Here is a 26,218-nt window from a genome sequence, read left to right on the forward strand (position 1 = left end):
GGGGCAGCCCTGGGGCTGCAGGTGGGGAAACTGAGGCAGACAGGGCAACCACAAAGCCCTGGGGCACATCTGTCTGGAGGAGGGGACACCAAGGGCCCCCTGAGGCAACGGGGAGCACCGGGTATTGCCAGAAACAGTTTATTTGTACAAGGACAAACATCGGTAACATCTTACAAAATACTCAACTGAAAACCAGATCACGAGCATGAGCGGGAGGCGAACAGACAGAAAACAAACCGAGGGGAGGCTGGTGGGGGGCAACAGGGAGGGGGGATGCACCACCCAAAGCAAAGCAGCCTCGCTGCCAGGGGCTGGCACCTACACAAGCTGCTTCTCCCTCCTGGGATGGGGGCTGGGGGCTGAAACACCCCCCACACACAACAGAGTCCTCCCAGGGGACACGGTGTTGTCCCCGGGGCTGGGACCTCTGCAGTGACACCCCTCTTACACCCCTCCTGCGCCAGGCCACACGCTCATTTCATCACCACCCTCCCCCCTCCAATTCAGGGACACCCCCAGAGCTACCTCAAACCCCTCGGAATAACTTAAAAACACGAAGCACTGGCCCCATCCTCCGCCCCAGGATCCCCTAAAAAAATACTATTAAATAATACATCTGTAATAAAATTATATACCTTTGTTTGGGGTGAGTTTGCTTTGTTTTCTTCTCTCTCTCTTAAAGCTAAAATCACTCTGAGTCCCCTCCAGCTGGTGAAGTGACGGGAAAAGAACGTGGGGTTTTTTTCCCACTTTATATGTCTTTCCCCCCCCTCCTTTTTTATTTCTCTCTCTTTTTACAACAAAGTTTTGTCCCAACAGAGGTGCTGGGATCGTTCACCCAGCACCCCAGGGTGACAAAGAGGGCTCAATCCCCTGCGTCTCGTGTCCCCCTCCAAAACGGGGACACAAAGGGAAAAACGAAACAAAACAAGGAGATGAAGAAAAAAATGAGAAAACCCCCCCGAAACATCACAGGGGAAATTAAGGCATTAAAAAAAACCCCAACAAACAACCCCAACTGACTGAATTAAAGGCACGAATGTTTCCCATCGCCACCCCCGGGTGGAGGACGGACGCCGGGGAGGGAGCGACTGGGAAAGAAAAAAGGGAGAAAACAAGGAAAACCCCTTAAAAAAAAACAAAAGAGAGAGAGGGGCCACAGCAGGAAAACCCATCGTGGGGCAAGTGCTGGTGGAACCCAGGCTTCACAAGAGACACGACCGCAAACACTGCGGGGAGCTGGGGGCTGACAGGACGGGTTGGGGGGGGGGGCATTTTTTTGTGGTTTTTCTCCTCTTTTTAGTAGAAAAAGAAAATATTTTCCCCTTTTGTTTTTCTTTTCTGTTTTTCCTCCCGGTTTCTACCTTTTGTGTGTGTGTGTTGGTGTGTGTGGTGGTTTTGTTGTCAGTGTGTGGTTGGTTTGGGTTTTTTAACGTGGTTTTTTTTTTGTGTATTTCTTTTTAGTGTGATTTTTTTATCCCCTCTGTCTTCTCCTCTTGGAGTTGCTTTTCTTGTATAAGAAATGGACAAAGCCGTGGGCCGTCTGGTGAGGGCCGGAGGGTCACAGCACGGGCTCGGCCTCCATCGGCTCCTCCGTCGGCCTGGCCAAGGGCAGAGAGCGGCCTCAGCAGGGCCCGAGCACACAGCCCCCCCCTCCCTGGGAAACTGAGGCAGCCCCAGGCCCCAGCCCCATCAACCTGCCTAGGGCCCCGTTTTTCTCAGGGTAGGACATGCCAGTGTGGGGGAACATGTGTCCATCCCCCCCCAAGGACTTGGGTCACTGCATCCACAGTCCCAGGACACAAATATCTCCCAAGGACCTGCCTGTCTGCACATACACCCTCAGGGACACAAATACCCCCTTCCAGGACCTGTATGGCTGTATACACAACCCCCACAAACACAATCACCTCCCCCCTCCAGGGACACAAGTATCCCCTCCAGGACACGTGTGGCTGTATGTACACCACAGGGACACAAATAGCCCTCCACAACACGTGTGGCTTCACACACACACCTCCAAGGACACAAAGAGCCCCCCAGGGACACAAATACCACCCCCAGGAACACACATGGCTATATGCACACCCCAGGGACACAAATACTCCCCCCAGGGAAACAGCACCCCTAAGGACCTGTGTGGCTGCCCACATCCCTCAGGAACACAAATACCTCCCCCTCACGCCCCAGGACATGACTGCCTGCATGCACACCCCCAGGGACATAAATACCCCCCCAGGGCACACCCCAGGGACACAAATATCCTCCTGGACACGCGTGGCTCCACACACACCCCACAGGGACAAAAATACTCCTCCAGGAGACATGGGGCTTCATGCAGACTCCAGGGACGCAAATATCCCCCCAGGACACGCGTGGCTGCACCCACCCCCCAGGGACACAAATATCCCCTTGAGGACAGGCACAACCCAGGGATACAAATACACCCCCCAAGACACACATGGCTACACATAGACCCTCAAAGACACAAACACCCCACCCCAGCACACGCCTGGCTGCATGCACACTCCCAGACACACGCAACCCCCACCTCCAGACACACATGTCCCCAGTGAAGACACATGTGGCTCCACATGCCCCGCTCCAGGGAACACACCCTCCCTCTAGGACATGTGTGGCTGCACATCTGGAGACAGCTGTGGGCCGTACCTGGGCTGAGGGTCCTGAGCAGCCCCCTGCTCGGCCCCCACAGACAGCAGGGCCATGGCTGTCACCGTCTCGGCCTCCTCCGCCTCCCCCTTCTGCGCCTCCAGCAAGGAGCAGCCCACGGCGGCCGCGAAGCGCTTCAGCGAGCCCCAGTGCTTGCCTGCGGGCAAGGGCAGGGCTGGGCACGGCCCCCACAGCTGGCACAGCCCCAGGGGACCCCAGAACACCCACAGCTGGGACACAGGTTGGACAGCCCTGGGGACCCCCATGGCAGGGACAAGCACGGGAAACCTTGGGACCTCCATGATGGAGGCAACTTCAGAGGACACGAGATCCTCATGGCAGGGAAAGCCCAACGGACCTCTCCAGGCCTCCCCAAAGTCAAGTCCCCTCCCATGGCGAGGACAGGCCTGGGGACCCCCCACATGCCCTAGTAGCAGGGACAGTCATGGGAACCCCCCAGGGACCCCAATAGGGTCCATGTTCAAACCCCTATCCACGGGTCCTCACTCTGGATCTCGATGACCTTCTCCAGGGTGGCCACCGCATTCACATTTGGCTTCTGCTGCAGGAGGGATGGGTCGAGGGGCTCCAGCTGGAGTGGGGGAACACAGGCCATTAAGACCCCAAACCTGACGCTAGCACCTCCAAAGCCCCCCCATACAAGAGCAGGGATGGGGCTTGGAGCCCCTCGCATCAACTCGAGGGAAACCAAGGCACATCTCACATGTCCCATGCCCTGGGAGGAAAATCCCGCCAGTTGGGGGTCCCCAGGGGTGACCCCATACCTCAAGGCCGAGCAGAGCAGAGACACAGGCCTCTGAGGCGTCACAGATGGCCGTCAGGTCGTGGCCCCCCTCCAGCGCCAGCACCACCCGGCCCCCTGCCAGCATCATCAGCTGCTTCGTCAGGTGACCGAAACCTGGAGGACACCAAGGTGGGGCTGACAAGCTGCTCAGCTGAGGTCCCCACACCCTGGGGACACCCCAGACCCAACTCACATTTGGCGGTGACGGAGTAACCCCCAAGAGGGGAGAGGTGACCCTCCACGGCATCGAAGCCAGCCGAGACCAGCACCATGTCTGGGGAGAACTCGTTGGCGATGGGCATCACCACAGTCCTGGCGGGCAGAGGGTCAGGGTTGGCCACAGGGAAACCCCCAAGGGCATGGGGACCCCTCAGGACAAAAGGAGCCTCCTAGGGGTAAGGGGACCCCGCAGGACACCCACCTGAAGGCGGTGAGATACTCCACGTCCCCGATGGGGGGATCAACGCCACCAGTCCAGGCAATGTTGATGTTGTAGCCCACTCCCATGCCGCTGCCCACCTGGCAGAGTCATAGGTGACCCCCCGCTGCAACAGCTGCGGTGGGAGGTATGCAGGGTGACACTCCCCCCACCCATACAACCCCATACCTCCTCAGGGGCCCCACTGCCTGGGAAGAAGTTGCCATCATCGTAGCGGTGGAGAGAGATGTAGAGGACGTCAGGGTCACCGTAGAAGGCTTGCTGGGTTCCATTCCCATGATGGATGTCCTGCCGAGGTACCAGCAGCATCAGGAACCTCTCCCATCCCACAGGGTCCCTGTCACCCAGGGGGTCCCCATCCCCCTCCTCAGTGGGGACGTACCCAGTCCACGATGAGGATCCTGCCCACGCTGAGCTTCTGCTGGAGCAGCTTGGCCGAGATGGCCACTGAGTTGAAGAAGCAGAAGCCCCTGGGGACAGGGGTAAGGTCAACACCAGCATGACCCCGGGCACCCCTGGGTCACTGCTGTGTCCCCTAACCCCAGGTAGGGGTACCATTGCCCCACTCGCTATCTCACATGGCTGTGGACTCCTCTGCATGGTGTCCTGGGGGACGAATGACAGCGAAGCCGTTCTGCAGGGACAGAGAGGGATACGTGTAGCACATGTGCCCGAGGGCACCAGCACACATCCAAGTGAGGGCCCAGGGGAGCAGCACACACACAAGCCTGCATAAAGGCTGCCATGCACACCTAGGCCAGTGTGCACTAGTGCAGTACACACATGCAAGAAAGCACATGTGTCATCATGCAGGCATGAGGATGGGGCACATGCAAGCATGCATGAAGGCTGTCATGCACACCAAGGCAAGAATACACACACAAGTTAGCTTGAGGACCATCACATATGCACAGGTAAGGGTGCCCAAAAGCGGTGCACATGTGTGCAAGTCTGCACAGAGGCCATCATCCTCCCAAGTAAGTGTGCATGAGGGCACTGCACATGTGCAAGCGTGCTTGAGGACCCTTATTCCCCCAGGTAAGCGTGCATGAGGGCACTGCACATGTGCAAGTGTGCTTGAGGACCCTTATTCCCCCAGGTAAGCGTGCATGAGGGCACTGCACATGTGCAAGTGTGCTTGAGGACCCTTATTCCCCCAGGTAAGCGTGCATGAGGGCAGTGCATATGTGCAAGCATGCTTGAGGACTCTCCCACATAAGCGTGTATAAGAGCAATGCAGATGCATGGAAACTTGCACAAGGGCCATCACGCACACGGGCAAGCACGTACAAGCACAGAGCACACACATGCAAGCCGTGCATGTGGGTCGGCACACCCTGAGGTCAGACAAGTGTGCAAAAAAAGCAGCACACCCTGTACCCCAGTCCCCTACTCACCTTGATCTCCCCAGCAGCCACCTTGAAGGCGAGCTCCAGCAGGCAGCCCACCGCCATGCGCACGGCACTGGATGAGTGCATCTCATTCCACACTGTGTCACTGTCCACCTGCAGTGAGGGAGACACATCAGCAGGGCCAGGCCAGGCCAGCCAGGACCTCGCACCTTCCGCCCCGAACACCACGTCCTCACCCCGATGCCCCCACAAGGCAGCACCGCGTACATCTTCTGGCTGATGGGACCTGGTGGAGCAGAGCATGCTGTGACTGGGTGCAGGGGGGAAAGTTGGCAGGGACAGTGTGTGTGTCCCAGCCCAAATCCAAAAGGGGACTCGGGTATCTGGGCACTCCCCTACCCCCCAGCCAGCACCGACCCAGGAGCTTCTTGCTGTCGAGCTTCTGCCGGTTTAGGGGGCTGGTGCCATAGAGCAGCGTGTGATGCTCTGAGTGCACTGTCTGGATCTCCTCCAGCGTCGCCTTCCTGCCCCGGATGCGCTGGGGAGGGGGACACGGGGTGAGCTACCCGCTGAAAACAAGCAGGGGACCCCCAGGACGCAGGGTGCCTCACCTCGCACTTGCTGAGGAGGCCGGTCTCCTGCAGGCGGGACCAGATGCTCTGGATGCGCCCAGCGTGCTCGGGGTGGATGTTGGTGTTGCCGCAGGTGCACTGGTGCTTCAGCATGAAGGTGTCATACACCACGCCTGCGCCAGGCAGCCACAGTGCGCACCTGGGACCGGCGCCGGGACCCCAGCCCCCCGCGGCCCCAGCTCCAGGGAAACACGCGGGACACCATGGGCAACCCACGCACCCCAAGGGATGGCAATCCCCGCGGGAGGGGGATCTGTGGGACACGGGCACTCCGAGAGATGTGGCACCTCTGGGGTCTGCCAAGGGACACGTCACCCCACGGGACGAGAGCCCCCTATCCTGGGAACACCCGCTGTGTCATCCTCCACAGCCACATACCTGTGGTGAAGAGGTGCTTGGGGGGCCCGTTGGGCACGGGTGGTTTGATGCCAGCGCTGGCAGGGGACGACTGCGCGCGGGTGAGAGCCGTGTGGGGCAGCGCCAGGATGCCCAGGGCAGGCCCGGGATACAGCTGCAGCGACGCCTCAGGGAACACCTGCGGGGCCCAGATTCCCCCGGTGAGCACGAGGCACAGCCATGTCCCCGTGTCCCGGTGCCGGCTGGGGAGGTGGGGGGATGAGTCAGGGCTGGGGGCCGCGGCGTGGGGGCGGCAGAGCCGGGAGGCCGGAGGGAGCAAGGGATGAGTCACCGGCCCCTCCGAGTCATCGCTGCGGCAGCGAGCTGGGGGAGGAGGGGCCGGGCCCCTGGCACAGCTGGCCAGAGAGCAGGGGATGCTTGTGCAAGAGATGAGTGTGAAAGGGTGCTTGTGCAAAGGGGATGAGTATGCAAGAGGCTACAGGGGGGACGTTTAGAAAGACAGTGATATTTGAGGCCCCCTCTCACACTGACTCGTTGGAACCCCCAAGGCCTCACCTGCTTGTACGTGACTCCCAGCTCGGTGACGTCAGGGGCCCCGGGGAGCTCGGCCTCGTCCCCGCTGTCAGTTGCCTCTTCACAGGGCACCCCGCAGCCCTCGGGGTCCTGCAGCTGCTCCGAGGGGTCCCCAGCGTCTGGGGAGATGAGGGCAAGGGGGGGGCCGAGGGAGACCCCATCTCCCGGTGGGGGTGACTGCTGCTCTGTCAGCTCTTCCTCGGTCTCCTCGGGGTGAGTGGGGGGCTGCCGTGCCAGCTCCCCTGGCTTGGGGAGCAGCTGGGGGAGTGGGCGGTGGGTGGGGGGGACAAACTGACTCCCCCTCCATGGCCAGCCCCATCATGGCTGCCCTATGTCAACCCGTGCCCCGTGCCCCCCTTCCCGCCCTACAGACACTTCATAGCCACCCTACACTCACTTTTTGCTCCATGTCCACCCCACGCTCATCTCATACCTCGCAGTCACCCCATACCCATCCCACACCCGTCCCATGTCATTTCCAACCCACACCAGCCTCTGTCCACCCCGTGACACTCCCCACAGCCATCCCACACCTCGCAGTCACCCCATACCTATCCCACACCCGTCCCATGTCATTTCCAACCCACACCAGCCCCTGTCCACCCCGTGACACTCCCCACAGCCATCCCACACCTTCCACCCCTCCTCCTCCTTCCCCCAGCTCCACCGCAGCCCCTGCCCCACCTTTCCCAGTTGGACCTGCTGTTTGTCAAGGAAGTGGTGCTGGAGGGCTCCGTGGGGCAGGGCTCCGTGGGGCAGGGCCTGAGGGCTCTGGGGCAGCGGTGATGACTGCGTGCGGCTCAGGGGCCGGTGCCGCGGCAGTTTGCTCCCCGTCCGCACGCTTCCCATGCGCTCCCCCGTCACCAGCGGCGACTGCCCGTGCAGCGGCACTGCAGGGGGTGGCTGCCATCAGCAGGGTGCCCACACAGACCCCCCCCACACCTCCAAATCCAGCGAGGGGGGCTGCAAGCAAGGAAGACTGAGGCAGGGCGGGGACTGACCGGCGATGAGGGTGTTCTGCTGCCGCGCTTGCTCCAGCAGCAAGACGTGCTGCAGCAGGGATGCGGGGCCGGAGGGGGGGTCTCCGTCCAGGGCCACCCCCAGCAGGCAGCCCGGGATGGACGAGGTGCTCAGGAACTTGCCGGTGAGGGCAGCTGCAGGGTGCAGGGTGGCCACTGCCGGGCGCTCAGCCTCTGCCTGTGGTGACAGCTTGGGGGACGCCTGCAGGGGTGGAGGACGGATCATGGCCCCCTTACCCCCAGCAGCCATGGTGGGGGCAGTGGGATGCCCCTCAGCCCCCATGCTCAGCCCTCATAGTGCTGGATGACACCCCCACTCTGACCCTGCACACTCCAGCCTGGGAGACAATCCAGCAACGCTGGGGTGCTGCCACTCCTCCCTGACGTGCCTCAGCTTCTCTCACATGTGGAGACTGAGGCACAATCCCGGCCCTGGGGGGAGTAGCGAGCTCGGATGGCCCTAATTTCAACTTGGTTTCCCCCTTCTGCCCATCAGCAACTCCAAATGCACAGGGTTCCCATGCCAAGCCTGCCAAGTGCAAGGCTGCCAAGCCACCCCCAGGGACATCAGGTCCTTGGGCCATTGCCAGTGGAGTCCCAGCTCCTCAGATCACCCCAGGGGACATAGGGTCATACCAAGCCCCCTCAGCAGCCCCACTCACGTTGAGGTGGGAGTTGGTGACAGTGACGGTAGCCTGCAACCCCAGGGAGATGTTGGGCAGGGACGGGGATGTGTAGAGGCTGAGCTGGCTGGTGCCATCCAGGGCAAGGGCTCGGTGCTGGGGCAGGAGCTGCTGTGGGAATAAGAGTCATGGCAACAACATGCCATAAGCACACACACACACATGTGCCAAGACATGCCAGAGATGTGCCTGTGCTTGGATGCACATACTATCTGTGTGCACCTGAGTACGTGTGTGCACCCAGAACATGCATATGCTGGCTGTATACACTCAAGCACACACGCAGCCACACACATTGGCTGCACACATGTGCAGGCTGTGTACATACCCTGGCTGCACTGATCACATGTGTACCCTGAGCAAACTCACAGCACACACCTGCAGCACACATGTCCACCCTGAGCACACTCTCAGGATACACCCTGCACATGCTCATGCACCCCTGAGTGCACATGTATGCCCCAAGCACACCAATAGCATGTACCTAAATATATGCACACACACTGAGTACCCCGGCTGCACACGCATGTGCACATCAGGCATTCACAGCACACACCTACATGTGTGTGTATGTCAGGCATTCAGAGCACACATCCACACATGCATGTGTGCACGCCAGGCATTTACAGCACACATCTGCACATGCATCTCTGCATGCTGTGTATTTGCAGCACACATCTGCACATGCATGTGCACACCAGCCCTTCACAGCACACATCTGCACATGCATGTGCACACCAGGCATTCACAGCACACCCATGTCCCTCTTGTGCAAGCTCCCAGCACAGCCACGTCCCTCCCATGCAAGCTCCCAGCACAGCCACATCCCTGCCGTGCAAGCTCCCAGCACAGCCATGTCCCTGCCGTGCAAGCCCTCAGCACAGCCATGTCCCTCTTGTGCAAGCTCCCAGCACAGCCACATCCCTGCCGTGCAAGCTCCCAGCACAGCCATGTCCCTGCCGTGCAAGCCCTCAGCACAGCCATGTCCCTCTTGTGCAAGCTCCCAGCACAGTCATGTCCCTCTTGTGCAAGCTCCCAGTACAGCCACGTCCCTGCCATGCAAGCTCCCAGCACAGCCATGTCCCTGCCGTGCAAGCTCCCAGCACAGCCATGTCCCTCTTGTGCAAGCCCCCAGCACAGCCATGTCCCTGCCGTGCAGGCTCCCAGCACAGCCATGTCCCTGCCGTGCAAGCTCCCAGCACAGCCATGTCCCTGCCGTGCAAGCTCCCAGCACAGCCATGTCCCTCTTGTGCAAGCTCCCAGCACAGCCATGTCCCTGCCATGCAAGCTCCCAGTACAGCCATGTCCCTGCCGTGCAAGCTCCCAGCACAGCCATGTCCCTGCCATGCAAGCCCCCAGCACAGCCATGTCCCTCTTGTGCAAGCTCCCAGCACAGCCATGTCCCTGCCGTGCAAGCTCCCAGTACAGCCATGTCCCTGCCATGCAAGCCCCCAGCACAGCCATGTCCCTCTTGTGCAAGCTCCCAGCACAGCCATGTCCCTGCCGTGCAAGCTCCCGGCACAGTCATGTCCCTCTTGTGCAAGCTCCCAGCACAGCCATGTCCCTCTTGTGCAAGCTCCCAGCACAGCCATGTCCCTCTTGTGCAAGCCCCCAGCACAGCCACGTCCCTGCCGTGCAAGCTCCCAGCACAGCCACGTCCCTGCCGTGCAAGCTCCCAGCACAGCCATGTCCCTCTTGTGCAAACCCCCAGTACAGCCATGTCCCTGCCGTGCAAGCTCCCAGCACAGCCACGTCCCTCTTGTGCAAGCCCCCAGTACACCCACGTGCCTCCCATGTAAGATCTCAGCACAGTCATGTCCCTCCTGTGCAAGCTCCCAGCACACCCATATCTCTCATGCAAGCTCCCAGTACACCCATGTGCCTCCCATGCCAGCTCCCGGCACGCTCCTCACACGCATGGGGCACCTACCTCGGTGTGGATGTTGGGGACGGAGCCGGTGAAGCCGTTCTCGGCAATGGCACAGTGAGAGCTGTTGGGGGAGCTGGGCCCAGAGCCTGGGGCGCTGCTGCACACTGAGGACACTGCGGGGCCGGTGGGCGTCACGAGGAGGCCACCGCTGTCCCCAGAGCTGCCCAGGCTTGGCGGCACGTGCGAGCGCAGAGGTGTGAGAGCACATACACGCCAACACGCAGCTGCACGAGGGCGTGCGTGCCCTGGGAGGCAGGGAGGGGACGCAGGGTCCTGGCTGGAGGCCCCCAGCACCGCACGGGAAATGCCCCGTGATGTGGGCACAGCGAGGCCCTCAGCCCGCGCCCCCGGCTCACCCGTGATCTCGATGGCGCGCTTCTTGAAGGTGCTGATGACGGTGCCGTCCTTCCTCCGCAGCAGGGGGCTGCTCCTCCTCTCTGCCACCTTCTGTTTTAACCGCGAGCGCACTTTCAGGTTGGGTTCGGAGGCTGCGGGGGGTGGGGGTAAGCCGGGAAGCGGTGTTAGCCCTGGCACGGCTCCCGGCATACCCCCCCGCCCCGGGAGCCGCCCGCCAGCGCTCCGGCACCCACCGGTTTTGCGGAGCGGGAAATCATCCCGACCGTCGTAGGTGCCGAGGAGGGGGAGTTTGTAGGATGGGGGTGTCCCCGGGCTGCCGGTCTGGGGGGGGGAACTCTGGTCCAACGAAGTGTGGTGAGCCCTGGGGAGGGGGTTGGGGGGGAGGGGGCGAAGGCGGCAGAGACCCCGCTAGGACGCCTGGGTCCCCCCCGCCCCAGTTTGGGGGGGTTTGTCTGGGATCTGGAGTGACCTACCAACATTTGGGGTGCTGGGGGAGGGAATGGTTGGGGGGGGCCGGTTCCCGGCTCCTTCGTCTTGCTGAGCAGGAACTCCTGCAGCTTCAGCTTCACCTCCGTGCTGGCGATGGCGCCTGCGGGGCACGGGCCTGAGATGGGGGGCACGGTACACACCCCCCAGCCCCTGGGAGCCCCCCTATGTCCCCCCACCCCCCCGGCCCCACCGCCCCCAGCCCTACTCACTCTCACGGCTCTTGTCCTTGGTGCGCAGGGCCTGGAGCTGCTCCAGGCGCTGCTGCTGCTCCAGGGCCTCCTGTCGCTCCCGCTGCTGTTGCTGCTCCAGCTCCTGCTGCCGGCGGGCGGCCAGGGCTTCCTGCTGCTGCTGCGGGGCACGGGGGCTCGGCACCCACACCTCCCTTCCTGCCCTGTTCCCCTTTCCCCTGACACGGCTCCATTGCCCCAGGTTATGACACCCCACACTCCAGCACCCCATGCAACACGATGTCCCATAGCTCCACCACCCCCGGTCCCTCCCCAGCAGCAGCATCGCTGTGGGAAGGTGATGCCCAATGGCTCCACCAACCCAGTCTGTTCCCAGTGGCCCCATCACCCCAGACAGTGACACCCCTCCAACAGCTTCATCACCCCAGACAGTGATACTCCTTCTCATTCCATCACTTACAGTATGTCCCCAAAAACTCCATTAACCCATCCACTACCCCAAACTGCTGGTGCCCCATGCTCCATCACCCCTTATCCTTCCCCATAGCTCCGACACCCCCAACAGGCCATGCCCCTTGCTCCATCACCATAAACCCCTCCCCGCAGCTCCACTACCCCAGGCACGTGATACTCCACACCTCCATCACCCCAAAGAGGCGATGCCCCCCAGCTCTGTTGCCCTCAGCCCACCTTGAGGTGCTTCTGGAGCTGGACCTCATGCTGGCGGGTGAGGTGCTCATGCTGCTTCTGGAACTCGGCGAAGAGCAGCTGCTTCTGGAGTTGCTGCTGCTGTTTGAGGGCCAGCAGCTCCCGCTGCAGCTGCCGCTCCCGCGCCGCCGCGTCCAGCCCCAGCCCCCGGCGCTCCCCGCACGCCTCGGCCGCCCCGCGTGCCTCCGCCAGCCCCTCCGCCCCTGCGGGCACCGGGTGGGCTCAGGGGCTGGGCTGGGGGCTGCCAGGGACTAGGGGGCAGGGCTGGGAGCGTTTTGTGGAGGGGAGTTCCAGAGATGGGGGACAGCTAAGGCACACACACTCAGGGGGCAGGCTGGGCAGTCCCAGGGACAGAGGGAAGTTTGGGGGCTGCAGGGACAGGGGGGGACAGGGAGATCAGCCCCTCCTGTCGAGACCTTGGTGGTCTCCTCCCAACTCCAAATGCCCTGGCTCAGCCCTGAGACTCAGTTTCTCTCCCCCTACACTCATACACCACGGGGGACACCCCAAGCTGAGCCATCACATCTGCAATATGCAGCAACTCTCCCAGAGGACAGCCAGAGGGGAGCAAGACCAAGTCCCTCCCCTCCTCAACGCGATCCCCTAAACAGCCCATCTCAGGGATGGGCATAAACCCACCAGTGACCACGGCGCTCCCGAGGACGACGGGCAGGGGGAGGCAGCGCCGCAGCTCCCACAGCCCCCTCCCCCACCAGCAGAGGACACGGAGCGGGAGCCCACGTGCCCGAGCCGCCGCCCGCCCCGCACGGAGGGGCTGGCGCGGGGTTTTGGGTGGGGGGGGCAGCTCTCCCCACGCAAACAGGAAGGCGGGGGCGGGGGGCACGCGCTGCATGCTAATGCGCCCCCTGGCCGCCCCCCCGCGCCTGCACGTCGGGCACTGACGTGTGCCCGGGACGGACCCGCGCGTCACCCAGACGCGGAGCCCGGGCACCGACACCCCCCCGCAGCGCCTCTGCCACCTCCACCGGGGACACACAGTCCTCCTGGCCCCCGAAACCTGCCGCCCCCCACCCCCCGCCTTCCCGGGACCACGCTGCGCTCCCCAGCACCCACCAGTTCCCCCTGTGCCAGACTCCCCCCGTATGAACCAGCCTCCCTCCTCAAGTTGCCCCCCCGCAAGCTAACCAGCCCCTGCCCCCCAGTATGTCCAAGTGCCCTCTGTGCCAAGCAGCCCCCCAGCCAATGCTGGGCCCCCCTCGACACCCAAGAGGAGCCCTGGGAACCTACAGCCCCCCCTCACCATCCCTATTCATCCATGCAGGGAGGGGTGTTTGGTTCTCCTGCAGAAGGGAGGGTTTGGGGTGAAGGCACATTGGGGTGTCCCTGCAGCTCCGTCGTTGGGGGCGTGTGGGGGGGGGAAGAGTGTCAAAAGGACCCTGGTGGGTGTTGGGGTATGATGGGGTTGGCAGCACCCGGGGGGGGTGGGGGGGCACCTAAAAATAGCCCCGGGAGGGACAGGGGCCGGCCCAGCCTCAGCCAAACCGGCACTTAGGGGCTCAGAAGTGGCTTCGGTCTGGCAAGGGGCTGAGGCCACCACCCCACCCTGCGGGGCCACCACCCTGTGCCCCCCCAGCCCCTTTCCCAGGAGCTGCTTAACCCTTTGGTGCACAAAGGCCTCCCAAAACCGAAGAGCCCCCAGGCCAGTGCAGTGGGGCCCTCCTCGAGGGCTGGCACTGTCCCCATGGGGGTGCAAAGCGGGTGAGTCCTGCAGGTAATGGGGACATGTGGCAGGGCCTGGAACTCTCCCAGTGACCCGATCTATTGCCACCATCACCCAGATCTCCTGCCCCTCACACCCCCGTCACGCATGGAGAGCAGCTCTGCTCCTCACACACACAGGTGAGGGCACAGACACCCCCATGCCATGCCATGCTTCACCCCCTCACGTCAGCCCACAGCTGCCCATGTCCCCAGGGGCCACCACAGCAGCCCCAGGGCCAGCAGGGAGCTGCCAGGGAGCCCCTGTCCCGGCAGGGAGACACCATGACCCTCCTGCCACAGCCAGGAGCAAAAAATCCCCTGCAGGTGCCCACAGGCACAACAGCAGCCGCCATGGGGCTGGGGACTAGGGTATCTTCCCCTGGCACAAGGACAGCCAGGCTGCTATGCTGGCGATGAGACAACCCAAAGGTTATCGGGGTGAGGAAGGCTCTCGGGGCAGGATCTGGTCTGGGGACAATGCTGGGGGACACCTCCTGGGTGCATCCCACTCCCTCGCCTGCCCCAGCCCTTCAGCAAGGGAGAGCCCCTGGTGTGGACACACGGCTGGCACGTCCCAGCCCCTGGGGACAGGATCAGGTCTGGGAGGGGGCGGAGGTGCTGGGTCCCCCCCCAGCACTCACCTGAGGCAGGGAGGTTGGTGTGGAGCTGGACACGGGACAGAAGCTCCAGCGAGGGCTCACGGCCAGACCCCCCCTCTGCAGAGAAACAGGCAGGCCACCCATCAACGGGCATCATGGCGGGGGGGCATCTTGGGCATCCCCCCCATCCCAGCCTCAGCTCCCCAGTCCCAACCTCTCCCTTGCCTCCTTGGCATGGGGGGACAGAGGAGTCCCCAGACAGAGGCCATGGAGCATCCGCTGAGTTAGGGGCAAGGGGAGCAGACCTGGGCCCCCATGTGGGGTGGGGAGGGACAGGGCTGGGTGTCCCCCACACCCAGCCACCCCACGTTCCCCCCTGGCAGGGCGCTTCTCCCTGGCGCCTGGAAATAACTGGTGCACGGGAGCAGCAGCTATAAATAGCGCAGCGTGCCGGGGGGAGCCACGACGGCTCCTGTGGGATGGGGCGGCCGTTTCCAACACAGCTCCTGCTGTGGACACGTGGGGGGCACCCCCTGAACTGCCCCAAGCGCTGGGACAGAGGAGCTGCCCCTGCATGGGGTCTCTAGCATCGCAGGGCACCCGGAGGTCTGTCTCCCTCCCGCTGCTAATTGCCAGGGACGTTAATCCGCATCAGTGCTGCTGGGAATAAAATCTTGGCTACACAGAGGGGGATCAGCCCCCATGCCAGGAAAGAAAAGGGGAGCAGCCCCTCACCCCACCCAGGGTATCCCAACCCCTCCCAGAAGCCTCCCAGGGGGATGGGGGGTCCCTGGGGCAGCGCAGGGCTGCAGACACAGATGGAGAGACATTTTCTGCCAGATCAGCGGCCCAAAGTGGTTCAGTAGAGCCAGGGGTGATGATGGGGACACACTCTCCCACCCCAGGAATGGAGATGCCCTCCCATCCCACTGCCACTCCCCTGGCCATGTGTAACCACCCCCCACCACGAGCAGCAGCCACGTTTATTTACCAGTGCATTAATCCCAAGCTGAAACTTTTAATAGCTGGGATATTTATGGGCCATTGCCCCCCGCCCCCACGGCTGCCCCCCCGGGGTGCTTTGGGGCTTGACGTCAGCCCAGCTATTTCTGGTGCTGCCGGCAGGCAGGAGGCCACAGGAACGAGCCCTCCCAGCTGCTGGACCCCTGGGTATGCATCGGCTGGCACCCTGGGCAGCCCCATCCAGAGGTGTTGGCACATCTGTGGGATGAGGGAGACCCTCAGGGCATGGGGGGAGAACTGGGGACCCTGAGGCACCCCAGGAGGGATGGGGAAGCTGTATTCCTGGAGCCCCAGTGATGCTATGATGCAGGACCCTCAGCTCCTGCAGGACCGTCCCTGTGCAGGCTGGCTTTGGGTTGTGAATGGGAGAGGGGAGAGTCCTGGGAGCAGTGAGCTGCCAAAGGGTGACTGGGGAGCCTCCACCCGACCCCAGGCTCAGGGGTACCCTCTGCCATGTCCCCATGATGGAGGGAGCCCCAGCGATGCCTGGCTGAGACCTGCCCAACTCATCCCAGCAGCTGAAAGGTCTCATCCCATGAAAGCTCCTCCCACGGGCCCCCGAAGCTCCCCAGGCTCAGCCCCAGCCAGGAGGGAACCCTGAGGAAAGCATGACAGTGCCAGGCAGATGCAGCCAGGCCACGTCCTGGTGCCACTGCACCGCGTGCCAGTCCCGTGCCAGGCACGGCCAGGCGCCGCTCCAGCCCTGCGGCCGCTCCAAAAATACCGGCGGGCGGCAGCGGCACCGCGGCGGCTTTGGGGACAGAGGGGACACGCGCCGGCCCCAACTGACAGCGGCCCCAACTGACAGCCCAGCTCCACCCAGTGGGACGGGGCGGGGGGGGCTCTGCTGCCACTCCCCCTCCCCGCCGCCGTGCCTCAGTTGCCCTCCGAGTGCCCCAAAGGCTGCAGGCGGCCCCGTGGCCGGCAGAGCTGCATGTCCTCGGCTGAGCACCGAGGGCCGAGCGCGTGTCCAGATGTCGCTGGAATTCCCACCGCGCTAATTGCAGGGTGGCTGTGAGGAGGAGCCGGCGGCGGGCGACACAGCGCGGGCACAGCCTCGTGGCAGCTCACACTCATCCAGGCTGTCCCCTTGCTGCGGGATGTCACTGACAGGACCCCATATCCTGGCACCTGAGGGTCTGCAGAGACCCACCGCCGAGTGCTGCCACCATGTTTCACCCATCAAGAGCCGTGGCAGCCAGTGCTTGTGACCCGTGCGGTGGCAGGTGGGAGTACAGCAGTGACCTGATCCCCCCCCTCAGCCTCCTCCCACAGCAAGTGCGTTGTCGGGGGTCCGGGATAACCAGGGAAGGCGGAGGCTTGGCACAGCCCCGGGCACGGCAGTGTGCCCGGCACCGCTCCGCACGCGCCCGTCTCGCACGGTGACACCCACACGGGTGCTAACGAGCTGCTCGATGGCAGCGGCGTTGATGAGCCGTGCCAGGTCAGATGCTGCGCTGTACACGAGCCCCTGGGCCCCCGACACCCCACAGGTGCTGTGGCAAGGAGGAGGGCTCCAAGGCCACTGTGAGGATCTGACCCCCGTGAAGGGGGCTGTGCCTGGAGAGGGGGAACAATGTCCAGCACAGGGCAGGGGGCCCAGCTGAGTGTAGCAAACCCCCACCCGGTGTCCCCGGGTCTCACCTGCGTCGCTCTGGGAGTCCATGGTGGCCGGTAGGTGCCAGAGAGGAGCGGAGAGGCAGGTGTCTGGCGAGGCTGTCAGCGCCGGGGCTGTGCCCGTGCCACCCAGGAGCCCTGGGGGACCAAGCATCCTCGTCAACATCCCTGGCTCACACCCTGTGCCCTGCCCACGAGAAACCCACCTCCCCAGCACCAAAAGGGGGTGGGGGAACCTGGGCTTCTCAGAGACAACAGCATCACAAGGTTAGACCCAGCACTGCGCCCCTCCCCGGACCATTAGCACCCACTGGCCGTGACAGGATGTGGCCCCGCTCCCATCCACTACCCCTGGAAGTCTAGGGGCACCAACAAAGGGGTGCCAGCAGCATTACACAAGGCTCTGCAGGAAAAGGGGGGTGGCCCAAAGATGGGTGGCCGAGGACGATGGCGGAGAAGCACAGCCATTGGGACCCCGGTCAGCAGTGTCACCACACAGGGACAAGGGTGGCTCCCCAACAGCAGCGGAGTCGCACCCAGCCCCGTAAGGGCACACACGCACGCACACACAGCTGTCCCCTCCACGCTGCGAGACCCTCACAGGCATCGCCCCGAGCTGAGGACGGGGAGGGGCCGCGCTCGGCTCCTCACGGAGGACGAGAGAAGGCCGCTACCGGCAGACCCGAGCCCGGCACGGTGCAACGGGCTGCCCCGCCTGCAAACGGCCCGGGCTGCGGAACCGCCGCCGCGCTGGCGCACGGGCCCCCCCCCCCCGCGCTGCACGGGTCGTCCCGTTCCCCTCCCTCCGCCCTACGCAGCGCAAACCCTGTTGCACGGCCTCCCCCACCTCCATTGCACGACCGCTCCGCAATACCGCACGGTGTCCGTCCAAACACCGCAAACGCACCTTTCCCCAGCCCCGCTGCCCGGCTCCCCCCGCCCGCTGCTCACGATGCGGGCCCCCCACCCCGCCCGCCTTCATCCCGCTGCACCGACCTCCCCGCCCCCCGCCGCCCCGCGCCGGCCGGAGCCCCCCCGCGCCGTTTCCCGCCCCCCGCGGTACCTGCGCGGTGGCCGTCCGCGCCGCCCCGCGCGCGCCCCGCCGCCCCTCCATCTTTGCAGCGGGGCCCCGCCCGCCCCGACAACAACATTCGGTGACGTCACTCACCGTCACGTGACGGAACCCAGCGCTAAAAATAGCCTCTCGCCCTCCCCTCCCCCCCGGAGGCGGGGCTCGGGGGGGCGCGAGGGGGGGGGGGGTGGGGGCAGCGCCTTAAAGGGGCCGGGATGGGGTGTGGGGCGGAGGGGGGGGGTGTCGGGCGCGCAATGGCGAGCGCGTGCGCAGCGCGGGCCGGTGTGCGGCAGCCCCACGCGTGACCGCGGCCGAGCGCAAGGCCCCGCTCGTGAGAACGGGACGGGCAAGCGTGCAAAAGCAGAGCTCGCGCCGTGTGCCGGTGTGCAACGGCCCGCGCGCCAGCGTGCACCGCGCGCTGCTGCGCGACGGCCCACGCGTAAGAGCGCGCGTGAGCCAGAGGCCGGCGTGCGGCGACACACGCGTGAGCGCGCGTGGCATGAGGGCGTGCAGCAGCCCGCGTGCGCGTCCCAGAGGCCGGCGTGCGGCTGCATTGCGTGCACGCGCCCGCACGAGAGGCTAGTGTAGGGCCGCTCTTGCACACGAGCGCGTGGATACGCGTGCAACAGGCTTGCGGAGGGGGGTAGGGGAGGATCGCGACCGCACCTCCGGCGAGCGACTGTGCAACGGCACGTGCGTGCTCTGCGCGCGGCTGCACACGCACGTGCACGTGTGACGGGCTGGCGTGCAGCCGGCAGCACCGCACACGGGCGCGCGTGAGCGTGTAACAGACGGGAGTCTGGAGGGGGCAGGTTCCCGGGGCGCGCGGCGATGACTCACGCCGGGCCCGGGCGCGGTGAGTCACCGCCGGCGCCGCGGGAAGCAGCGGGTCCGGCCGGTGCACAGCGGACACGCGTGGGTGCGCGGGGCGGGGCGGCAGCGGGAGGGGCCACGGGGAGGGCGGGCCGCGGGACGGACGGACAGCGCGCGGCGGGAGCTGGGGGGTCAATGAGCGCTGACACCTCCCCTTTAAGGGGCGCGGCCGCATTCCTGCCCGCCGACAGGCGGCGCGGGGCCCTTAAAGGGGCCGTTCCGGCCGCCCTCGGGGCCGCGGGTTCGCGGCCCGGCCCGCCCCACTTCCGCCTTGCACGGCCGGGGCCGCGCCGCTGTCATGGTAACGGGACGGGGAGCGGGCTTCACGGGGAGGCTTGCGGCCCCCTGGCAGGGGGTGATGGTCCTCGGGGGTCGGTCCAGCCCAGGGGAAGGTTTGAGGGCCCCGGTGAGGTAGGGCGGGGCGGGCAAAGCCCCCGCCATGGCGCCCTCGGGGTCTCCGTCCTCCTCGGGGTGATGCCGGCCGTGGGGCTGCGCGGGGTCCCCCTTCCCGGCGGGGCGGGCGCGGGGAGCCCCCGGGGGCGCCAGGGCTGCTCCCGCTGCAGGGGGCACGCCGCGCCCGCCGCACAGCTTGCCGCTCCCCGCAGGCCTGCCGCCTCCAGCAGCTGTTCGGCGCCGACGGCGACCTGGCGGACGAGGTGAGGGCGGCGCCGGCACCGCCGCGAGCGGCCCCGCCGGCGTGGCTGTAACCCTCCCGGGCGGCGGCAGCCCGTTACGCGCCGCTGCCTCGCTACGGAGTGGCTGGCTCTTGGCTTTGATCCCCGGGGGCCGGTGGGGCAGGGTCCTGTGCTGGCCCGGTCCCCCCACGGTGGGCTCTGCACGGGGTATGGGGCTGCTTGGCCGCCCAGCGCCTTCTCCTTCCCACCCCTAGGATTTCCTCTCGGCCGTGGAGGATGCAGAGAACCAGTTTGTGTCTCCCAGATGCTCGTCAGCTGCCGATGGCCCGGGACCTCCCAGGGTGCAGCCCCTCTGCCCGCAGGGACCTCAGCTCGGTCACCCTCCTGGTAAACGTACCGGGCTGCGGCCGCTCGCTGTGCCAGGGGAGCAGCCTGGGGGCTGCCAGCGCCCCCTGGCTCAGGGAGAGGCCCCCCAGGATGAGCGGGACAATGATCTCTTCCTGGCCGCCTGCATGGAGCTGGAGGACCCCGCTGGCAGCTCGGGGTCCAGTGCTGCCCAGCTGCCCACAGATGGATGGGAGAAGCCGCCACAGATACATGTGGGGCACGAAAGACCCCAGGAGTGGGTGGCCCCTAAGAAGCTGCGGGTGGGACAGGAGCTGGTCCCTGCCAGCTCCAGGGGTCCAGAGGACAGCCTGGACTCCCTGCCCACCCCACAGGCAGCTGCTGCTCCCAGGCTGGCGCTGCGGCCCAGCGCAGCTGGTATCTGCCCCTCCAGGCCCCCCACTCCACTGGGAAAACCGGGCAGCTCGTCGGGCTCCATCCCCACTCCTGGGGGTCCAGCCCCGAGGCCTCTCTGTGCATCCTCATGCCAGCCAGGAATGAGCAGCTCTGCAGGGCAGAGCTGTCCCCCACGCCGGCCACCCCCTGGACCCCACTCCAACCCCCCAGCCTTGATGAGCTGTGTGGAGCCTCTGCCGAGGCAGCAGCCACTCGGGCCAGCCCCAGGCAGCCTGCAGACACCAGTGGTCACCAACCACCTTGTGCAGCTGGTGACAGCAGCCAGCAAAGCACCAGGGACTGCCCCCTGCCTCCCACCGCAGGGGAAGACTCGCCGGTTCCCAGGGCCTGCTGGAATCCTGCCACAGCAGGTGAGTGCAGGGGAAGCCATGGCATGGGAGTAGCTAGTGAAAAGATGCAAAGCCCCAGGCAGCCTCAGAGCCTCCCCCGGGTACCCCATGACATGTGTCTCTCTCTCTCTCCTATAAGCATGCTGGGAAGCTCCTGGAGGAGATCCTTGTTTCTGCTCCCCAGACTCCAGCTCACGGAGCTGTGGCAAAGCCACGGATGGAGGTAACCCCCAGCTCTGGTGCAGAGCTGGATATAGGTCCCAGCAGTGCTGCTGTGGGCATTCCCTAAGGCTTTCGGAGCGCAATGCTGGAAGGGGAGGGGATCCCTGGGGCTCCTCTTGCTGTGGCAGGCCTACGAGATGTACTGGCTGTGGTCTGGTATGGTGACTGCAGTTGTCCTGTGACTCCAGGAACTGCCCAGCTCCTCGCTGCCTGCAGAAGAGGATTTTGGGAAGGGGCCCTGGCTTGCCATGAAGACTGAGCTGGGGCTGGATGAGAGGGACCCTGGCTGTTTCCTCAGGACCTACAGTGTGGTCATGGTGCTGCGGAAGGTGAGAGAGGCTCTGGGTAAAGGTACCAGCCCAGACGACTCCCTGGCTCTTCCCTTGCCCCTTGGAGCTGTTTCCAGGGCCAGGTGTCATTGTGGGGAGGGGGCTGAGCTGTGCTGACTGCAGACATCCTGTGGGGCTGCCCTTGGGGATATGGGTGTGATGAGTGTCTACATGTTCAGGCAGCCTTGAAGCAGCTCCCGAAGAACAAGGTCCCCAGCATGGCGGTAATGATCAAGACCCTGACCAGGACCAACGTTGATGCTGGTGCTGTGTTCAGGGACCCAACTGGTGTGTCTGAGCTCATGCCTGGGTCGGATTGGGGTTCCTGGCTGTTGCTCCCCAAGGCTAATGGGTTCCCTCTCTGTCTACAGGAGAGATGCAGGGCACGGTGCATCGCCTACTGCTGGAAGAGAGACACAGTGAGCTCAAGCCTGGCGCGGTGCTGCTCCTGAAGCAGGTAGGAAGCAGATCTCTGGCACCGGTAACACCTTTGGGGCCCTTTCTGCCCCAGGTGCTGGGCTCACATCCCAAGGAAACAGGAAAAGTAGAAAGTACTGTGTATATATTTGTATGTGTGCATGGATCCCCTGTACTGGGCACTGGTGAGGCCACACCTCCAACACTGTGTTCAGTTTTGAGCCCCTCACTGCAAGAAGGATATTGAGGTGCTGGAGCGTGTCCAGAGATAGTCAGTGAAGCTGCAAGAAGGGTCTGGAGCACAAATCTGATGAGGAGTAGCTGAGAGAGCCTGGAGAAAAGGAGGCTGAAGGGAGACATGATTGCTCTCTGCAGCTTTCTGAGAGGAGGTTGTAGTGAGGTGGGGATTGGTCTCTCCAGTAACAAATGATAGGACAAGAGGAAATGGCCTCAAGTTGTGCCAGGGGAGGTTAAGACTGGAGACCAAGAAGAACTTTTTCACAGGGATGGTTTTTACACCCTGTCATGGGCTGCCCAGGGAGGTGGAGGAGTATTCATCCCTGGAGATATCAAAAAGACTCATAACAGAGGTGCTGAGGGCCATGGGTTAGCGGTGGGCTGGGCAGTGTGAGGCCGGGGCTTGGACTTGATTGTAAGGGTCTTTTCCATGACCTGAATCTGACAGGATTCTATGAGTCTAAGGGGCTCCTGTCTCCTCCGCAGGCTGCAGCCAGGGGTGGCACTGAAAGCCACAGCTCTGGCTCTGACCCACTGGTCTGTCCTCACAGGTAGGCGTCTTCTCCCCATCCCACCGCAACCACTACCTTAACGTCACCCCCACCAACCTGCTGAAGATCTACCCACCGGAGCCTGAGGGCAGCTTCTCCCAGCCATCGCTAATGCAGCAGGAGGTGAGGGAGGGCACAGTACCACTAGCCCTGAAGGGCTGGGTTGCTGAGACCTGCCAAGGTTATGCAGGGGGAAGGAATTCCAGACCTCCTGTACTAGAGAGACCCTTGAAAGCAACTGGGGAGGAAGGGGAGAGGCTTAGCAGAGATGCATAAAGCCTCCTCTGGGCTCCCAACCACTCCTCTCTGCTGGGTTTGCAGGTCCCTTCCCAGGCTGGGCTACTCTGGCCTCACCCTGCACATCTTCCTCCCGGTGACTCTGCCTCTGGGGACTGGGGCCAATGGAGGCTGGGCAGCCACAGCACAGAGCAGGCTCCTAGCGGCATCTCCCTGCACCCACAGAGCCCCAGGCCCGGGCGAGAAGAGCCAGTGGGAGCTGATGGCTGTGATATGGGTGAGTTGAGCCCACTCTGTGTGGGGATGAAAACAGGTCCTGGGGTTGGCCAGTGCCTCCTCTCCCTTGTAATGCCAAAGAGACGTCTTGTCCCACCACATCCCCAGTATGTGGAGTTGATTCCAATTCTAGACATTTGTAAGAGTCATACATCTCATCCTCCCTGTGCCTGTGCAGATGACCTAGATGGGCTCCTGGGAGAGTTGCCTGAGGATTTCTTCTCTGTGCCAGCCCAAACTGACTGCTGCTGACCTCAAGGAGTTGTGGCACAGCCATGGGGATAGGTTCCTGCAGCCACGGCCCAAGCTGAGCTGTGGCCTGTTAAGGATGCCAAGCAAATATGTGATGCACCAGGCACTTGCCTAGTCCTTTCTCTGTGTATTTGTTGCGTTTGTTCCAGAGCCAAGAGCTGGGGGGGAAGCTGGGGAGTCCCAGGGTATACTGCCTCAGTGTCTGTTCCTGTTCCTCAGGGCTGGATGGCCCGTCTTGGCTCCCAAACCTGTATTAAAAGGCTGTTTTGCCTCTGCCTTGCTCTGTTTGCTTATTTGTCTTTATCTCCTCTGTCCCGGTGCCAGGGCTAGCTCTCTCTGCTGAGCTGCAGCACTCCAAACCCTTCCTCTCTGGGAGTCTCTGCTCTCCCTCTCCTTACCAGGGGGTGGGGTGCTGGATCCAAGTCCCAGGGGACTGTCCCTATCTCGAACCCACCAACAGGTTAATCTCTCTGGTAGCCCTGAACCAATGTGACTCTGTTTACCACATTAGGGGAGTTATTTATAGGGTGGCCTGGCTTGGGCTCTTGATTCAGCATTTAGTGTGGGGCACAGCTCTATTTATAACCCCTACAAGGCACAGGAGGCAGCTTGCTCTACCCCAGCCTTTCCCTGCCCTCCCGGGGCATCCATGGCTCAGGAAACCTTTGCCTTCAGCTCCTCAGCCCTACGCTCCCTGCAGCTCCAGCGGGAGCTGTTGGAGCAGGAGGAGCGCCGGCGAGCCCTGGCTCGGGAGCGGGCCACGCGCCGGTTGCTGCCCGCCAGTCCCCGGCCCCCCCTGCTCCCCTCCCGGCGGACGCAGTACTGCCGGGACCCTGCTGTCCACAATGCCCTGTACACTGGGGACCTCCTGCGCATCAAGAGCATCTTTAAGGATGAGACCACCACGAACCTGATCATGGAGACGGTCACCGAGGAGCTGGTGTGGTCACCTGAGCAGGGTAGGGGGGTGGCAAGTGTCCCTTCCTTACTGCAAAACAAGCTGAGGGAAGGGGGGGCAAGGTCAAGAGCAATGGGGGAGGAGGGCTGGCTGCTCTAATTTGGGGGTTGTGGGAGAGAGAGGACGCCTGGGGGAAGGGAGGAGGGGTCTCTCGCGGTCTCAACCAGGAGGTGGAGGTGGGCGGATGTCGCGGCTCACAACCAGCCTCCGGGGATTGGAGGTGGAAGGTGTTCGGGCGAGTGGGCCGGCATGGGGCAGCTCCCTGACATCCCCCCTCCTCCCTTCCCCACTCTCCGCCAGGGCTGTGGGTGCTGAGCCCCCGCCGGCAGCAGACGTCAGCCCTGCGCATCGCGGCCGGCCGGGGCTACGGGGATTGCGCCCGGCACCTGCTGCTGCGGGGCGCGGACGTGAACGCGGTGGTGGGCGGCCGTGCCCCGCTGCACGACAGCGTGTCCGCCCCCCGCGCCGACTGCGCCTGCCTGCTCCTGGCCTTCGGCGCCGACCCCGACCTGCCCAGCGCCGACGGCGCGGCCCCGCTGCACCTCTGCACCGCGCGCGACAGCCTCCGGTGCGCGCGCCGCCGCGGCCCCGGGAAGCCCCGCCCCCCGCCCCCCCGCCCCGGGATCCGCGCCCACCGCCACCCGAGGCCCCGCCCCCTCGGCAGCCCCTCCCCGGGCAGCCTCATCTGCGTGTGGGGGTCCGCCCCCCAAGCCGAGCCCACCGCCGAGGGCCCGCCCCCTGCCCGACCCTCCGGGCTCCATCCCGCGGCCCCGCGTTCGGACCCCTGCGTGCAGCACTCCCTGTCCCGCGGGTCCCGGGGGTTGGTCCCGGGGGAGGGGTCCAGTGGGTGGGTGACAGGGGGTCTCCGAGGCCGGGTCCTCAGCCCCGTCTCACCCACGTCCTCCGGCAGGTGCGCGGAGCTGCTGCTGGCGCACGGGGCGCGGGTGAACCTGGGGACGCGAGACCGGCAGCTGACGGCGCTGCATGTGGCGGCACGGCACGGGCTGGTGGCCCACGTGGAGCTGTACCTGCAGCACGGTGCCGACGCCACGCGCCGCAGCCGCCAAGGCGAGACCCCCCTCAACGCCGCTTGTGCCGCGGCCGAGCACCCTGAGGACGCCGAGCGCTACTACCAGGTGGCTGAGCAGCTGCTGGCAGCGGGGGCCGACCCCAGGGCCGCTGGCCGCAAGGACCACACGCCGCTGCATAACGCCTGCAGCAACGGACAGGCCCGGCTGGCGTGGCTGCTGTTGCGCCACGGAGCCGATGCCACTGTCCCCAACTGCGCTGGCTACACCCCCATGGACTGTGCTCTCCACGCCGTCGAGGAGTACCAGCACCAGCAACCCGAGGAAACCATCGCCCTCCTCCTCAACCACGGCGCCGGCCCCGTCCAGCCCAAGGTGGGATATCGGGGCCGGAGGGATGACAGGGGTGCAGTAACGGTGACCCCTGCCTCGGTGACACGGCTCTGTCAACAGATGCTCAAGTTCTGCTGCCGGCACCCGCCGGCGCTGGAGGTGGTGCTCAATGCCTATGACCGCATTCCCCCCGCCGACAGCTGGGTGGACGCCGTGCCTCCGGAGCTGTGGGAGGTGAGGGAGTGTAGCGCGCTCTGGCCTGTTCCTCTCCGCAACCCCAGCATGCTCACTCCTGTGTCTGTCCCCTCCTCCAGGAGCACCGGGATTTCTACGCCTCGGCACTGTGCATGGCGGGTCAGCCGCGCCGGCTGCAGCACCTGGCCCGCTGCGCTATCCGACGGCACCTGGCTGCGCGCTGCCACGCCGCTATCCCGAAGCTGGCCCTGCCGCCCCCGCTGCGCCGCTACCTCCAGCTGCCCCTGGAGGGGCTCATCTCCTGAGGGTG

The 26,218-nt window shown here is 64.4% G+C and overlaps 3 protein-coding genes across 3 annotated transcripts; 2 read left to right on the plus strand and 1 right to left on the minus strand.

The window, feature by feature from the left end:
* Window positions 1-122: 122 nt before the first annotated feature.
* HDAC5 (histone deacetylase 5) lies at window positions 123-18,297 on the minus strand. Its single transcript, XM_062017241.1, is given in 28 exon segments — window positions 123-1,601; window positions 2,671-2,827; window positions 3,178-3,262; window positions 3,456-3,589; window positions 3,669-3,787; window positions 3,897-3,994; window positions 4,083-4,202; window positions 4,297-4,384; window positions 4,493-4,548; window positions 5,312-5,419; window positions 5,503-5,552; window positions 5,684-5,804; window positions 5,878-6,011; window positions 6,277-6,433; window positions 6,811-7,086; window positions 7,513-7,718; window positions 7,830-8,049; window positions 8,510-8,641; window positions 10,461-10,573; window positions 10,817-10,948; window positions 11,051-11,178; window positions 11,291-11,328; window positions 11,330-11,406; window positions 11,516-11,654; window positions 12,185-12,405; window positions 14,566-14,640; window positions 17,191-17,301; window positions 18,227-18,297. Coding segments are annotated over 27 exon segments (3,246 nt in total). The 5' UTR covers window positions 17,213-17,301; window positions 18,227-18,297; the 3' UTR covers window positions 123-1,561.
* A 997-nt stretch (window positions 18,298-19,294) lies between these two features.
* On the plus strand, window positions 19,295-23,650 carry HROB (homologous recombination factor with OB-fold). Its single transcript, XM_062018388.1, has 10 exons — window positions 19,295-19,409; window positions 19,714-19,764; window positions 19,998-20,894; window positions 21,013-21,096; window positions 21,284-21,424; window positions 21,604-21,712; window positions 21,796-21,881; window positions 22,630-22,752; window positions 22,951-23,143; window positions 23,321-23,650. Exons 1-10 carry the CDS (start codon window positions 19,407-19,409, stop codon window positions 23,392-23,394), a joined length of 1,761 nt encoding a protein of 586 aa, XP_061874372.1. The 5' UTR covers window positions 19,295-19,406; the 3' UTR covers window positions 23,395-23,650.
* Window positions 23,651-24,043: 393 nt separating this feature from the next.
* ASB16 (ankyrin repeat and SOCS box containing 16) lies at window positions 24,044-26,213 on the plus strand. The gene is made up of 5 exons (XM_062019182.1): window positions 24,044-24,353; window positions 24,653-24,920; window positions 25,263-25,755; window positions 25,834-25,947; window positions 26,028-26,213. The coding sequence occupies exons 1-5, from the start codon at window positions 24,044-24,046 to the stop codon at window positions 26,211-26,213; spliced, it is 1,371 nt and encodes a 456-aa protein (XP_061875166.1).
* The last annotated feature ends 5 nt before the right edge of the window (window positions 26,214-26,218 follow it).

This window comes from Colius striatus, chromosome Z (genome assembly GCF_028858725.1).
Source record: "Colius striatus isolate bColStr4 chromosome Z, bColStr4.1.hap1, whole genome shotgun sequence".
Taxonomy (NCBI): Eukaryota; Metazoa; Chordata; class Aves; order Coliiformes; family Coliidae; genus Colius; species Colius striatus.

What these genes read in the sequence shown, in the direction of transcription:
- ASB16 (XM_062019182.1), top strand. Translation starts at nt 24,044, where the DNA reads ATGGCTCAGGAAACCTTTGCCTTCAGCTCCTCAGCCCTACGCTCCCTG. An exon ending in CCGGCCCCGTCCAGCCCAAG is followed by an intron (nt 25,756 to 25,833) that starts GTGGGATATCGG and finishes CTCTGTCAACAG; the next exon opens with ATGCTCAAGTTCTGCTGCCG. An exon ending in TGCCTCCGGAGCTGTGGGAG is followed by an intron (nt 25,948 to 26,027) that starts GTGAGGGAGTGT and finishes CCCCTCCTCCAG; the next exon opens with GAGCACCGGGATTTCTACGC.
- HROB (XM_062018388.1), top strand. An exon ending in ACGGCGACCTGGCGGACGAG is followed by an intron (nt 19,765 to 19,997) that starts GTGAGGGCGGCG and finishes TCCCACCCCTAG; the next exon opens with GATTTCCTCTCGGCCGTGGA. An exon ending in CTGGAATCCTGCCACAGCAG is followed by an intron (nt 20,895 to 21,012) that starts GTGAGTGCAGGG and finishes CTCTCCTATAAG; the next exon opens with CATGCTGGGAAGCTCCTGGA.